At 42.2% G+C, this 17,016-nt stretch overlaps 1 protein-coding gene across 4 annotated transcripts in view; it reads right to left on the reverse strand.

The window, feature by feature from the left end:
• Positions 1-2,171: 2,171 nt before the first annotated feature.
• The window catches only part of osbpl3b (oxysterol binding protein-like 3b), a 152,906-nt gene continuing 138,061 nt past the window's right edge, over positions 2,172-17,016 (reverse strand). For all 4 annotated transcript variants that reach the window (XM_079504542.1, XM_079504540.1, XM_079504541.1 and 1 more), the window contains 4 exons: positions 10,178-10,322; positions 7,934-8,060; positions 6,042-6,164; positions 2,172-5,012 (listed from right to left, as the gene is read on the reverse strand). In XM_079504542.1, the coding sequence (XP_079360668.1) occupies positions 4,916-5,012; positions 6,042-6,164; positions 7,934-8,060; positions 10,178-10,322 (492 nt within the window). In that variant the 3' untranslated portion in view covers positions 2,172-4,915. The remainder of the gene's footprint in view (positions 5,013-6,041; positions 6,165-7,933; positions 8,061-10,177; positions 10,323-17,016) is intronic.

Raw genomic sequence — 17,016 nt, forward strand, 5'->3', positions numbered from 1 at the left:
GTAAAAATACCTCAAAATTGTACTTAAAGGGATATTTCAATTTAAAAAAAAACTTTGTCATTTTATCATCTACTTAGGTTTATGTGAACACCCCAGACAGTTTTTAAGTTGCTCGATTCAGATATTTGAAGATATTAATTGTAGCTGCCCCGCCCCCTTCCTATACAAACCAAATGTAACTTCAAATTACATTTTAACCATGACAGAGTAATCAAAAATACCTTTTCTGGTGACTGATATTATCCTTGTAATACGTGAAGCCTGAAGGGGCCGTGGTTTTTCATTTACCGTTTTCTTTTTTCTTTTTAATAATTTTTCTCCTCCGTCCTTTTCTTTTCCAAAACAATTACTAGAAATGCAGTGTCGAGATGCCAACTTGTTGAGATGACTACTTTTGTAGTGTCAGTTATCCAATGTAATCATGTGAAATGTGTCATATAATCCCATATGGGATGGGCTAAAGTGGCATGACACGAAAATAAATATTTCATTAATTCATTCATTGTACACCTTGTACCTTGTACACATTGTACACCTTGTACAGTATGCCATGTATGGCCTACCTGTGCGCAAGCAGAGCACGCCATGAGGTGCACTCATCACTGGCATCACCGCGACTCAAGAGCTCTCTGCAGTCTGTCTGGGTACGATTGCTGCTCTGAGCCCTTGAGCTCTCTGCTGTCTGGGTACAACTGCTGCTCTGAGCCCTTGAGCTATCTGGGTACAACTGCTGCTCTGAGCCCCTGAGCTCTCTGCTGTCTGGGTACAACTGCTGCTCTGAGCCCTTGAGCTCTCTGCTGTCTGGGTACAACTGCTGCTCTCAGCCCTTGAGCTCTCTGCTGTCTGGGTACAACTGCTGCTCTGAGCCCTTGAGCTCTCTGCTGTCTGGGTACAACTGCTGCTCTGAGCCCTTGAGCTCTCTGCTGTCTGGGTACAACTGCTGCTCTGAGTCCCTATAGAATCCCTATATAAGCTATTGAATACCTTATACCAACCTTGACGTTTACCTTATTTACGTCACCAAGAATGGTTAGGTAATACTGTAGAATAAATGAACATACATACCCCGACATACATACAAACAAACATACATACCCAGTGATCGCAGTACTTGCGCACTCTGCTTGCGCAACTACAAATCCATAAAAAATAATTGGAAAAAAATAACACTGCCCCGTACATATTAGCACAATATCAGTCACCAGAAAAAAGGACGGGTGTTTTCGATGAATCTATCATGGTTAAAATGGAGTTTGAAGTTTGTATAGTAAGGGGGCAGTACAGCTAAAATTAATATCAAATTTCTAAATACTGAATCGAGCAACTTCAAAACTGTCTGGGGTGTTCACATAAACCCGAGTAGATGATAAAATTACTCATCATTCACTGCCAATAAGACTTCCCAGCAAGCCAAATGACGTCATGATGACGTCCTCCGGTGACGTTCAGGACTAGGCCAGATCACAGCCTGTATGGGGACGATCTTTACGTACTTTCCAGGACGTCTTCACCAGTTGAAAATAATAATAAAACATGAGTTAATAATACAGTACCTGCTGAAGTGTGGTGATGTGTTTCAATATATAACAGGCTGCTCTGTGCCTACTGGATCCGGTCTGTGGAACACGTTATAAACACGTACATCAGGGATGGGCAACTTTGACGATGGAGAGGGCCACTATATTTCCACACTCACTCCCTAGGGCCATATATTACTGTCGTAGCAAAAATAGCCGATCTACAAGCTCAAAACGCAGCGCGATGCGTTTTGAGCTTGTAGATCAGCTATTTTTGCTATATTCAAATTGAAATCTTGAATTATTTTTTGCTCTTTTTGAATTGGAATCCTGAAAATTAATTTTTTTATGTAATTTCAAATGCCTTTAATTATACTTGTGTTGAGCATTGAGCTACTAATTTAGACTGAAGTAAATAAAGCGGGTCATGTTTTGCATGTTGTGGAATTGTAAACAGCTGAAACCAATATTATATCAGTATTCTGACATTAACCTGAGGGCCACATTAAGTGAAGGTGGGGGCCGCATGTGGCCCCCGGGCCGCCAGTTTCCCACCCCTGACGTACATGAACACAGTTTCCGTTGCCTTTCTCCGACTGGACCTTCATCCTGCAGAGCGAATTGATCCCACACTTTTGCATCAACATTTTTTCCTGTTACCATCGGTAACAAAATGGTTTATTAATCTCGTCAAACAGTAAAATTCTCCATTGCCGTGATAAAACAAGCAAATGCTCTGAAAGGAGTTACATATTATCTGAGTCAATTCTTTTCCCCCTAATATTTCTTTTCTCTTTTACAAATGATTACACATTTTTAAAACATTTTAAAATGTGTAATTTTAACCAGTTAAGGCATCAGACAAGGTGCAGAATAAATATATATATGACACATATACACCTAATCAATGGTATAACAACAAGGCCTATCTCATCTCCGAGGTAGAGAATGTCTGCGGTAAGACGACAGTGATGCACAGTGAACAGCAGGTGTCACTGTAGAGCAGCAACAAACACACGCAAAGGGCTCTTCTTCTTTGTTGTTTGTCCTTTCGTACCAACCAGTGTTGATTTCGTCGACTAATACTAATGACTAAAACTGTGACTACTGACTAAATATATTGACAATTTCGTCAACAAATAACATTTTCGGGGAGGGACTAGTGGAGAAGAAGTCGTTTTATGTTTGGTTGCAGGCAGGCGTCACGTTCCGAAAACAGCAGATCTACAAGCTCACAACGCGTCGCTCTGGGACACGTTGTGAGCTTGTAGATCTGCTATTTTCGGCATATATAAATCAGGCATTAGGATGCCATAATGGCCCGGCTAAGGTACATTTTAGTCGACTAAATTAACTGTAGATTTAGTCGACACAAATTAGACTGACACTAAAACATTTCAGGTGACTAAAAATGTGACTCTAAAACTAAATGTAATTTTAGTCAAAAGCCTATAGACTAAAACTAAATCAACATTTGCTGTCAAAATCAACACTGGTTTCCTGTGCTTGTTCTCATCGGTACGTAAAAAGTTAACACAACAGGCGGAAAACTGCACAAACTTTGCATAAAAATGTTGATCGACATTCAGATTATAAGCTTGCATAAATACGTTACGCAACTCGGATAAGCATCGACTGTTAAGGCAATAATTGGGTGAATTGCAGTAAAGAAGACGACCAGCAAGCTAGTACAGAAATGCTTAACATATACGGTACTCTAGTTGCAGTGGTGGAAAGTAACTAAGTACATTTGAAGTACAATCAATGTTGAGTTTTTGTACTTTACTTGAGTATTTCCAATTTCTAATACTTTTACTTCTACTCCACTAAATCTCAGGGGCAAATATTGTACTTTTACTCCACTACATTTACCGTATTGTGCTGAATATTTTAAAAATATTTGTATACATTTGAAAACTTGAAATGGGACATTCTGCATAGTGAGTACTTTCTACTTGGTACTTTAAGTACATTTTGATGCAGTATAATATACTGCATCAAAATGTACTTAGGGGTGCCCACACCTTTTGACTTGAGAGCTACTTTCAAAATGACCAGCTCGGCAAGATCTACCCACCAAATCAATTATTATACCATTGCTGAAAATAGTTTAAATATGTACCTGAGGGGGCTTCGGAATAGTAGAGTTTGTGTTACATTCTGTACAGTATAAGACAAATGCACTTGGAATGGGAAATAGAGGGGGAAAAATGTTTTTTTTATTTTTTTTTTATCGTTTCTTTTCTTCAATATATTTAAATGAAATACTCTTTAGGGGCATGTCATGTAGATCGCGATCTACCTTTTGGGCACCCCTGCAGTATATCTATATTGCAGTTTCTCTGCCACTAGGTGGCAGCAGAGGGTAGGTAAGCCTTGCCAGGGTTATTTAACTATATTTGGGCACTTTTACATTTCATTTCCGGTGTCCCGGCCTGGAGGGGGCGCCATTGTAACGATCGACTAATGTTAGCGTTAGCTCACGCGGTTTATCTTTCGCCAGAAACGCTAACATGTCGGGAGCGATGCGATACAAAATCACAAATCACATCCGAACATCGGATGGATGATCAAAACCACGGACAGCGCTCGTAGTGTCAGAGATAATAGCCAAAAGAAGAATCTACTTTGAATGGAGCTCTATGGGGGCCGTGCGCAAAGATCCTTGTGCTGGGGGTGACGAAGGCGTTGCCTAGCAACCGGGCCAATGTTAAAAGTAGACTTTCGGCAAAACCGTTTCATATTTGGTGTAAAGGTCATTACACACTGGCGAATTAGCGACGCGAATTATTCGTGCGAATAATTCGCCTTTTTTTAAAACCAATTGAAGTCAATGCAAGCTTCCACATCAGTGGCGAATGTGCGAATGTGCGAAAATGCGACCGTTTTCGCTCTTTATTTGTTCGCTCCGGTGTCGAATTTTTAATTCGCGTCGCTAATTCGCCAGTGTGTAATGACCTTTAATCTTTATGTACGAGATATCTCGTACTTAGCAGACAACGGGTGTAGAGGGAACGTACGAGAAATCTCGTACTTAGAGAAAGAAATTAAGTAAAATACTTGAGTACTTTTTCCACCACTGCATATATACAGTACTCTGTTGTACGGCGGCGCCACGGGCCAAAAATACCGCCATGAGAGCTAATAGATCGGCTATTTTCGGTGCACAGCACTGCCGTACGCTGAAGCACAACTCAGGCTTTAAAAAGCGTGGAACATCAGATGATATTAAGACTATGGAAAAAGAGTCCTCCCCAGAGCCAGCCTGGGTCACAGTCTCTTAGTAGGAGGTCCACCCGCTCCCGCAGAGCCAATTCATCCCACACTTTTGCAGGTCCAAAATGTCTGTGAGCTGTCGTCCACACATCACCGCCACGGTGCAGGACAGTCCACGTGGATCACCACAGCGCAGGGCAGTCCACGTGGGCAAAGCCAGGCTCCTTCCGCTGCTCCCAGTACGTGTTGTTCGTAACCCACGTATCGTCCCTCGACTTCCTGCGAGGGCCAACGAGAACAATAGAAAACTTGAGTTAACCGTTTTCACAGTGGCTGCAGTTAACCTACTGGCACTAATTAGCACCGGACTGTCACTAAACCTATTTGAAAATAGGTAAAGATCTAATAACTAAGGGTCCATTTGGTTACCAGAGCTGTCATTCAGCTGGGGACCACCTGGAACACCCTCAAGGACCACTGGTGGCATAGGCGCCGGGGGGTGGGTCATTTGGGTCAAAATGTCCCCCCACTATTGGGAGATGAGTGGTCTGTTTATGGGGGGCTCTGGCTGCTGTGACATGCTGACCATTACTGCAGCGCAATATATGGGGGAACAACGTTTCTGACTGTTTCTCCGTCAGTTAAAGTGAAAAAGAGAGCATGCATGCACGCACAAAAATGCATTGAACCTCCGTGGACTCGAACCGTATGACTGCGTGATCATGGATTACATTTATTCATCAAGGTCGAGGTGAAAACATCATTTTGAACCTGTGAAGATTAGTATAACTATATAATTTATTAGTTCATTTCAGACGAATGCCTAAATTTACAATTTAGGCATTTAGCAGACGCTATTAATCCAGAGCGATTTACATTAGGCAATAACAAAAAGCATGGCATACATCACATATATAAAAAGTTGTATCATGAAACATGCGTAAGCTAGGAACGTAACAAAGGAGTATCTATATCATGAAACTATATATCAAATATACAAACTATACTATATTATACTATACATATGTACTATAAAGTGCTATGACTATATAAAATGCAATTCTAGTGCTGTCTACGTATAATGCTATCTAAGTCTACATAAAGTGCTATCTAAGGGGCTAGGGCAAGTGCTACGGGCCATGATGGAGTCTGAAAAGGTGGGTTTTCAGACTACGGCGGAAGATTGGGAGTGAGGCTGCAGTTAATCCAATGTTTCATGTAGTTGTATCTGTCTCTAACATAGAGTACGCCTATGAGCTTAAATAACCCTTAAATAGAAGGGTTGGTTGTTATAAAAGAACAAGTTACATGAAGAATCTGGCTTGGTGCGTCTGGTTGTTCTCCTCCAGGACTCTCCTCCTGTCTCTCTGCAGCTGTTCAATCCTCTGTTTGTGTTGCTCTGCTCCCTCCACGTCCCCTTCCTCTAGTAGTCTGACACGCACACACACACACACACACACGCACACGCACACGCACACGCACACACACACACACACGGTTATAAGTGGTGTCTTGTGCTGTACACATCCTTCTTATACTATACACTGTTTTGTTCTTATTACTATTGCACATTTATTATTGTATATTAATGTTTGTCTTTAAATGTCTATGTGAATTGAATACACAGGACCTTAATGGAAACGAGCCCCGAGGGGCTTGTCTGGGTTATGCTTTTAGCATTCTTTTGTATAAATCTGTGCCACCGTGCCTTTTGTTTTTTGCAAACGGTTAATAACTGATAATCAACCAATCAATCAAATAAATCAATCAATCATGTAATCCCTATTGCTCTCATAATCTCAGTATACTGGATGAATATAAAAAGGGAAGTGATGAAACAACAAAAATGACCTGTCAAAATTGGAAACACTTGAAGCTGTTATTTTTGTGAGGTGCTCTCATCTTCAGACTGGATACAATTGGTATTATGAACTGAAAATGTATTTTCTATTTACTAAACAGCTGTAGATATTCAGAGACGTTATTAGTCCAGGAAAGATAAGGAAGCACTTGTTTTTATGTATGTACTACTACTGAATTATGTTACCGTCATGTGTTGTGTTTTGTATGCGTTTTATCTGTTAACTGTGAGTGGACCTCAATGGAAATAAGTCCCAGGACTTTCTGCTGTGGTTTTATTGCAATCAGAACATAGCCTAGTAGACCTTTTAAAGATGGAGTGCCACAATTTTTTTATTTTTCCAGTTTTCCATGTGTCTATGAGGTGACAGTACTTCATTAGACACCCTGGAGTCGTTTTTATGTGCAATGGTGTATTAACTTTGTATTTAGGGTTTCTTCCTGGAGGCTGAACCCTTGACAGTCAAACGTGCCAATGAAATAAACAGTAATATAGTGACATCACATTATCAGCCCCTCCCCTAACCCCTCCCCCTTTATCATACAACTACAGCTGTGGGTGCGGCTTCAGTTCAGGTGGATCACCACCCATCACCACCCACCAGGCAAACCAGGCATACTTAACACTCCCATCGCCCAGGACGAAGTTCTTTGTCCTTTCTATTAGTAACGCCCGACGCCCAGGACGAAGTCTTGTCCAAAAGACGAAGTTTATTGATATGAGAACGGATCGCATGGCTCCACAGCCTGGGAGCGCCTGTTGGGCAATCCTCGGTGTTGTGCAAGAGTGAGACGTCATCGGAAAAACTCCCTCCCCTGTTTAGCTGATGAAAACGAAAATCTTAAAACGTTCATAACTCGCGATCTAAATCATCCCGTCTAATTATGAAAAAAAATCCTGTGTTAGACGGCGCTCCGTGGTCCAGTCACTAGTCGTGATAGATTTATTCTTGTCTCCCGTCGATCGACTCTAGAGTGGTGTGGCTATTGTTAGCTGCTACACACACATCAACAACAACTTCCGGTCCGCCCGGAAAAGGGGTCCCTGTTTATAAATCGAATGGGCGCTATAATGTAATGGATTAAATAACTCTGAGCGATTTTAATGAACTGGTGGGCGTGCCCACATAAAAACATTTTAACAAATAATGTACTGTTTTTTGAAAAAATTATACCTCCTTATATAATAAGACAACAATAAGACATGATGATCATGTTTTAGGGTGGAAAAAAATCACGGCACTCCATCTTTAACAAAAACACACTTTCCTTTCATTATTAAAAAAGTAATTTTAGTACAAAACTTTAAGCTCATTAGTGGATCATGTGTGTTGTGTCACCTTTGGTCTGGTCGTAGCCTGGTGTCGGTGGGTGGCAGCAGCGGCTTCAGCGATTCATCCAGCTCGTTCAACTCCATTGCAAACTTGGTGAAGCCATAGTAGCGCTCATGATCGGCTGGCATCGCATCTGCAATGCACACACCATGACAGTCACACATAGTAAATGATATATGTTTACATCTGCAATGCACACACCATGACAGTCACACATAGTAAATGATATATGTTTACATCTGCAATGCACACTCCATGACAGTCTCACATAGTAAATGATATATGTTTACATCTGCAATGCACACTCCATGACAGTCTCACATAGTAAATGATATATGTTTACATCTGCAATGCACACTCCATGACAGTCTCACATAGTAAATGATATATGTTTACATCTGCAATGCACACTCCATGACAGTCTCACATAGTAAATGATATATATTTACATCTGCAATGCACACTCCGTGACAGTCTCACATAGTAAATGATATATATATGTTTACATCTGCAATGCACACACCATGACAGTCTCACATAGTAAATGATATATATTTACATCTGCAATGCACACTCCGTGACAGTCTCACATAGTAAATGATATATATATGTTTACATCTGCAATGCACACACCATGACAGTCTCACATAGTAAATGATATATGTTTACATCTGCAATGCACACTCCATGACAGTCTCACATAGTAAATGATATATATTTACATCTGCAATGCACACTCCGTGACAGTCTCACATAGTAAATGATATATATGTTTACATCTGCAATGCACACTCCATGACAGTCTCACATAGTAAATGATATATGTTTACATCTGCAATGCACACTCCATGACAGTCTCACATAGTAAATGATATATATTTACATCTGCAATGCACACTCCGTGACAGTCTCACATAGTAAATGATATATATATGTTTACATCTGCAATGCACACACCATGACAGTCTCACATAGTAAATGATATATGTTTACATCTGCAATGCACACTCCATGACAGTCTCACATAGTAAATGATATATATTTACATCTGCAATGCACACTCCGTGACAGTCTCACATAGTAAATGATATATATATGTTTACATCTGCAATGCACACTCCATGACAGTCACACATAGTCAATTATATATATGTTTACATCTGCAATGCACACACCATGACAGTCTCACACAGTAAATATATATTTACTTTACACTCAGTATTACTGTAAACTACCATTAAGGATTTTGCTGTGTAGAAATTGTCAAGGTGTCTAAATAAAAATCCTTTAAAGCTGTGATCCGGGACTTCTTTTATGACTAAAACTTAATTTTAACCAATCTGTATGGTACTGTAGACTGAAAAGTTTGGACATTCAAATTTTACTTGAGTGAAAGTACAAACGTATTGGCATTTACCCATTTAGACCTGAGGCAAATTCTACAAAAATACCAAAAATATCAGATCTATAAGCTTGTGTCGTGTTGCTAGCTCTGCTATATTTTCCTAAAAATATTTGGTAAAACAGAAAAAAGCAGTCCAAGTACAGTCTGTTTCTCTAGTCTACGACTAGGTCTTATGTGGTTAAAAGGTCTGGATTGCAGCTTTGAAAGGCAAAGAAAGAGATTTCCAGTGAAAACGACCTACAGCCCAGACTAAAATTGTCTTTGAAAGTTCCCTTGAGAAGTTTATTTTATTTCATAGGTACTTTGAGGTGTAGAAGGAGGAGAGGACACTGGAGCAGCACGGACATTTCAAGCCTTTTATTTGGGTGCTAGTATACAAAAAAACGACTAACGTTTCGACCTAGAAGTTCTTCATCGGAGTCATAAAGGTGGCAGCATTTGGGGAAGTCTTTAACCCATTTTGACCTGAGATCAGATTCTAAAAATGTCTTCTACATCCTGACAGTTTTCTGAAAAAGCTATGTTTCTATGTCAGTCGTTCTTCGATTTTTCAAAAATAGCAGACCTACAAGCTCGTAGCGCGCCACTCGGTGGCGCGCTATGAGCTTGTAGATCTGCTATTTTTCACCACCAAAAGGGTTTCCCGCCCAAAATGGGTTAAATACTTTGAGGGTGTATTATGGATGTTTTATTTGCCGTTCCAAAATGTGACATTTATGATGTCGTATTGAAGTTAGAATTTTATTTCTGCCTCTTGGCCAGTTTCCCACTTGTAAAAGAGACGCAGTCTCAATGTGTTTTTACTGGTTTAAATAAAGGTTAAATAGATAAAATAAAAAGCCTACTTGCTCTCCAGATGCAGGTGGCTGAGGGAGGGTCTCCGCAGTAAACCCCCTCGTGCCACTTCCCAAACAGTCTGTGGATCACCTTTCCTTTGTGGTCCGTGACGGAGCCCTCCACCTCGTTCATACTGGAGTTCCAGTACTTGGCCTGCAGGTGGTGGGCACACACACGCAAACAGTCTGTCAGTCTCAATATGATTCACTTCAATTCAGTTTTATTATCCACTTACAAATCCAAGTACTTATACAGTGACCTAAGATGAAATTAATCTTATGATACCAGTAAGACGCCTTAAGGCGACAGGCGACCGAAGGGCTGACACACTGTACCGGAATAATGTCACTTCATTATGTCAACACTGTAATAGCAGTGTGTGTGTGTGTGTGTGTGTGTGTGTGTGTGTGTGTGTGTGTGTGTGTGTGTGTGTGTGTGTGTGTGTGTGTGTGTGTGTGTGTGTGTGTGTGGCGTCGCGTTTCAGCGTCACTGCACGTTTGCATAGTACTGTAAGTGTGCCACCTTCGGTCGCAACAACAGCATCATAGACAGTTTAGCCCAGTGGTTTGTCGGGTATGTCAAAATCTCAAGGTACCTGTAAATAGTGAAAAGTGCACATCTACAAGCTCACATATGAGTAGTATTTACTCTCAAGGCACACCTGCGTTGTGTTGAGTATAAAAGGATGCAAATAGAAAATCAAGTACTGTATAGTTCAGAACTTCAGAATAGTACAAGGACTGTATAGTTCAGAACTTGACAATTTCTTGTATTGGGGGGAGGGGGAGGAACTGAGAAGAGACGTCCAACGGTCAAACCTCCGTGGTTGGCGTACATATCTCGATATCTGTGTGGTGCCTAATACAAAAACATGAGTTCCCTACTGTATACAGATTACAGAACCATCCTATCGGTGGGGCAGTTTGTTTAATGCCGCGATGGCCGAGGGGACAAAACTCCTACTGAAACGGACCTTTTTTCCCCATGGCAAGGTTCTGTATCTTTGTCCAGATAGCATGAGGTTAAAAAGGAAGGCAAATGGTGAGACGCACACGTAGAGGTGAGATGAACGTCCGCTGCCAGCCAGCGGGTGGCAGTGGTGGGTAACCCTCCTAGTGAAGGTATGACAGTATGTAGTGATTGTAGTCTACTGCTGCCTGCCTTTGTCTAATATGGAGAGCCAGAGTTGTGTCTAACCCCCTTTTTGAAACTAGCTCCTCGCCATTCGCCCTACACACTTCCACTTGGTTTGAGCATAGATATATGAATAATAGAGGCGGCACTGGAGGCGAGGGGAATCCCGGTGCCGTCTCTATTATTTATATATCTATGCTCAAACCAAGTGGAAGTGTGTAGGGCGAGTGGCGAGGGCTTAGTTTCAAAAAGGGCCCCCTGGGGGGGTTATTGGCTGGTGCCAGTGGTGGGCATTTTTGTCAACATTCCATTAATATTGGATGCTCAATATGAATCACAATAATATGACCAGAAATGCATACATAGATAGCACTGAATGACCGTAACAGGTGTAACTCTGAGAGTGTTCAAAATGATTTTGAACACTCTCAGATTTTGAGTTACTAGGGGTCTTTGTAAAATAAAACATTTGAGAACCACTTGTACTAGTGCAGGGGATCTAAACCCATGGGTCGCCACCCCTCGGGGGGTCCCCAAATTATATATTAAAAAATAAATCATTTTCTTTTTTGCAACTGAATGGCTGGAAAATAGAAATGAAGAGTTTACATAGTACACATAGTACATGCATAGACTTTCCTTAATGATTATATCTGGTTTCAGTATTCATTTATGATATATTTTCTCTATTATTAAGGTTATTTTTGCAGTCAGTTTGTATTGGGGGTGAGGAGGGTGGCGGGGGTCGCGAGACATGGCCCCACTAGTACAGACCCCTGTACTAGTGGACTCCTAATGTGCCATACATAGTGTGTGTCATAATAAATAATTGCCATACTTATTCTGGAGAAAACCTGGAGACTTGACATTCAGTAAGTGGGTGTTATGATACAAATGAGAACATTATAATGGTGTATAAAACAGAAAATCAAACGTTTGCCACGGACAAGAACAAGTCTTTTTTGCTACGGACACATTTGTCCGTGTTGGTGACCGTGACCCCTGGTTGTGCGTGTGTATTACTATACTTGTGAGGGCCAAATAATTAAATGGTTGAGTTTATGTTTTAAAAACCTGTTTGTATACCATCTTCTTTTCTTTTTGTCATCCTATCGCGGGTATCATAGAGGTGTCGCCCCGGCCTGCAACACGTGAAATTATAAAAATGGCTTTCATGAAATAAGCTGTCTTGATGTTGATGTCCTCACGAGTATGGTATTGCAAACCTGTGTGTGTGTGTGTGTGTGTGTGTGTGTGTGTGTGTGTGTGTGTGTGTGTGTGTGTGTGTGTGTGTGCATGCGTGGGAGGAGGGTTGCTTAACAGTCTTTGACGTGTAGCCCAGCTTCTGTCTGAAGTCCTCGTCATTGCTCACACGCTATAACTAATGAACACACTCCTCCGTAGGATAGAGCGCCATCATTAGGCCACTCCTCCACATCATTAAGCCACTCCTCCACATCATTAGGCCACTCCTCCACATCATTAGGTCACTCCTCCACATCATTAGGCCACTCCTACAGAGCATAGAGCGCCATCATTAGGCCACTCCTCCGCATCATTAAGCCACTCCTCCACATCATTAGGCCACTCCTCCACATCATTAGGTCACTCCTCCACATCATTAGGCCACTCCTACAGAGCATAGAGCGCCATCATTAGGCCACTCCTCCACATCATTAGGCCACTCCTCCACATCATTAGGTCACTCCTCCACATCATTAGGCCACTCCTACAGAGCATAGAGCGCCATCATTAGGCCACTCCTCCACATCATTAGGCCACTCCTCCACATCATTAGGCCACTCCTCCACAGCATTAGGTCACTCCTCCACATCATTAGGCCACTCCTACAGAGCATAGAGCGCCATCATTAGGCCACTCCTCCACATCATTAGGCCACTCCTCCACATCATTAGGCCACTCCTCCACACGATAGAGCGCCATCATTAGGCCACTCCTCCACACGAGCATAGAGCATAAAGCGCCATCATTAGGACACTCCTCCACATCATTAGGCCACTCCTACAGAGCATAGAGCGCCATCATTAGGCCACTCCTACAGAGCATAGAGCGCCATCATTAGGCCACTCCTCCACATCATTAGGCCACTCCTCCACATCATTAAGCCACTCCTCCACATCATTAGGCCACTCCTCCACATCATTAGGTCACTCCTCCACATCATTAGGCCACTCCTACAGAGCATAGAGCGCCATCATTAGGCCACTCCTCCACATAATTAGGCCACTCTTCCACATCATTAGGCCACTCCTCCACACCATTAGGTCACTCCTCCACATCATTAGGCCACTCCTACAGAGCATAGAGCGCCATCATTAGGCCACTCCTCCACACGATAGAGCGTCATCATTAGGCCACTCCTCCACATGATAGAGCGCCATCATTAGGACACTCCTCCACATCATTAGGCCACTCCTCCACACGATAGAGCGCCATCATTAGGCCACTCCTCCAGAGCATAGAGCGCCATCATTAGGACACTCCTCCACACAATAGAGCGCCATCATTAGGCCACTCCTCCAGAGCATAGAGTGTGGTCATTAGGCCACTCCTCCACACGATAGAGCACCATTATTAGGCCACTCCTCCACACGATAGAGCGCCATCATTAGGCCACTCCTCCACATCATTAGGCCACTCCTCCACATCATTAGGCCACTCCTCCAGACCTCCATCATTAGCTCCTTAGACATCACATAACAGTGCACAGATGGAGACTGCATGTTCTCTCCAGGCGGGGAGACGAACAACACACTGTGTGTTCAATATATAATTCCACAGAGACCAAGGACTAACGAGGACAATGGAACCTTTTTATTAAAAAACACCCTGTTAACGTACAGTACACCCTGTTAACGTACAGTACATGGTCTCTGTCGGGTTGTTGTTTTTAGGGTTCAAATTCAACAATAGCTAAAGTAGCAGATCTACAAGCTCAAAACGTAGCCTGAAAACGTACCTGTACTTTTTAGGCTTTTGTGTGATGCTGTAGTATGATCAAGTAGCATGTTATATTATTTTACGAAAAACACAAAAAGGTAAAGTATGGAGTTGGAGATACGAGGTTTTTGCCCAACAGCGACGAATCTGCATGACTGTGCTGCAGTGTTGTTTTCGTCGACTAAAACCAAGACGAAAAATGTTCGTCGACTACCTTTTATCACGGAAACTAAATGGAAACTAAATGAAAACTAAGCTATGATGACTAAAACTAAGACTAGATATACTGACAATTTCGTCAACAAATAAAAACTACACTAAAATGTTAGGGAGGGACTAGTGGACAAGAGATCCAGTATAAGTCATTTTACAATTAGTTGCATGCTGAAAATAGCCGATCTACAAGCCCCAAGGGCTTGTAGATCGGCTATTTTCAGCAAGTGAAAAAAAACTGTCATTACGACGGCATCAAGGCCCGCCAAAACACATTTTGTTCAACTGTAAATTTAGTCGAATAAAATCTTATGATATTTAGTCGACTAAAACTAGACCAACACTAAAACATTCCAGGTGACTAAAATGTGACTAAAACTAAATGAAAACTATTCAAGAGACTATTTGACTAAAACTTGCTGCCAAAACAAGACTGCTGTGCTGCTGTGTCACGAGTTACTGCTCCTGTTTGTTTTGGCGTAACTTTGGACAGATTGGTAAATCCCTGCATGTGCTTCATTAACGCTAGTGGACACGTGCTGCCCTCCAGTGCCCTGAATAAAGCATGATGTGCTCAAACGTCTGCTCGGTTATCTCTGCCAGGCCGAAGGCCACAGATGATGCTGATTATACCCCCCCCCCCCCCCCCCCCCCGTGTGTGTTTGTGTGTGTCTGTGTGTGTCTGTGTGTCTGTGTGTCTGTGTGTGTCTGTGTGTGTGTGTGTGTGTGTGTGTCTGTCTGTGTGTCTGTGTGTGTGTGTGTGTGTGTGTGGGTCTGTCTGTGACTGTGTGTCTGTCTGTGACTGTGTGTGACTGTGTGTGTGTGTGTGTGTGTGAGTGTGTGTGTGTGTGTGTGTGTGTGTGTGTGTGTGTGTGTGTGTGTGTGTGTGTGTGCGTGTCAGACTACTAGAGGAAGGGGACGTGGAGGGAGCAGAGCAACACAAACAGAGGATTGAACAGCTGCAGAGAGACAGGAGGAGAGTCCTGGAGGAGAACAACCAGACGCACCAAGCCAGATTCTTCATGTAACTTGTTCTTTTATAACAACCAAACGCACCAAGCCAGAGTCTTCATGTAACTTGTTCTTTTATAACAACCAAACGCACCAAGCCAGAGTCTTCATGTAACTTGTTCTTTTATAACAACCAAACGCACCAAGCCAGAGTCTTCATGTAACTTGTTCTTTTATAACGACCAAACGCACCAAGCCAGATTCTTCATGTAACTTGTTATTTTATAACAACCAAACGCACAAAGCCAGATTCTTCATGTAACTTGTGTGCGCGCTTGTCCGGCGCTTGTCCGGAGCTAATCTCTCAAAGCGCTGGACGAGTCAGACCATCTCTCTCTATCTCTCACACGCAATCTCGCTCTCGCCCAGCGCCGCCGCTACACGCACACATGTATGCAGACCACGCACTGTGCATTTATATTATAGGGCACCACGTTACCGAGTGAGTGGGCATCGACATGATCCGTGCCAATCACCAATCACTGTAGGCTAATAATGAGTTGATAATCATAGGTGAGTTATTTATATTTAAGATGAAGAGGTACTGTATAACTCACATGAAGCACCATATAGGACCAGGAACAAAGAAAGACCCTGCTTAACCCGTTTAGGACCGAGACCAGATTCTACCAAAATGTCTTCTAAATCACGACAGTTTTATGAAAAACCTCATGTTTCTATCAGTGGTTTTCAAGCTAAAATTATATGTAATTGACTGCGGACCCCCCCCACCCCCCCCACCCCACCATCTGAAAATATGTTGTTCCAGGGACACCCCAGAAGCAAAGATTTGAGTTAAAAAACATTCGCTCTGAAAGAATATATATTCAAAGATTTGTGCCACATTTTCACGATTTTTCAAAAAATAGCAGACCTACAAGCTCGTAGCGCGGCAGATCTGCTATTTTTCAACAGCTATAGTATAACATAATGCTTAAAACACCTAAAGGGGTTCCCGCCCTGAACGGGTTAAAATAGTCAACTGATTACGGTGCGTCATGTGCGTCGGCTAATGCTAATGTCTGTCATTATGTGTAATGTAAAAGAGCGTGATTGCCCCCGCTGGGCTCTCTCCTTCACGGTGCTTGTGATTATTGTGCATTCTATTCTTCACCATATTGCAGACATAAAAGGCAGGCAACAAACAGGCAGAAGACAGTCGGTAAGGAGACAACCTACGCACGCACGTTATAGCGCTGAAAGTCCCATGTGTCTGAATTGTGTGTGTGCGTTGCGGTCACGCGTGGAGCACCACAATTGGCCGATGAACAGTGTTGGGGAGGAGTGTGCGTGTGTGTGTGTGTGAGGTGTGAGAGTGTGTGTGTGAGGTGAGAAAGAGAGAGAGAGGCTGACTGACTTAATATTAGACTATGGGCTGTTTTTGCTATTTCAGTACTTCACTTAACTTGTTTTATATGTTAAAGAGAAAATGTAATATTGCACTTACAGTAATATACATGTATCAATTACATGGCCTTGTTTAACTCTGAAACATTACTTTGTGGAGTAATTGCTTTTTATTTAATTG

The sequence above is a fragment of the Electrona antarctica genome, assembly GCF_951216825.1.
Source record: "Electrona antarctica genome assembly, chromosome: 6".
Taxonomy (NCBI): Eukaryota; Metazoa; Chordata; class Actinopteri; order Myctophiformes; family Myctophidae; genus Electrona; species Electrona antarctica.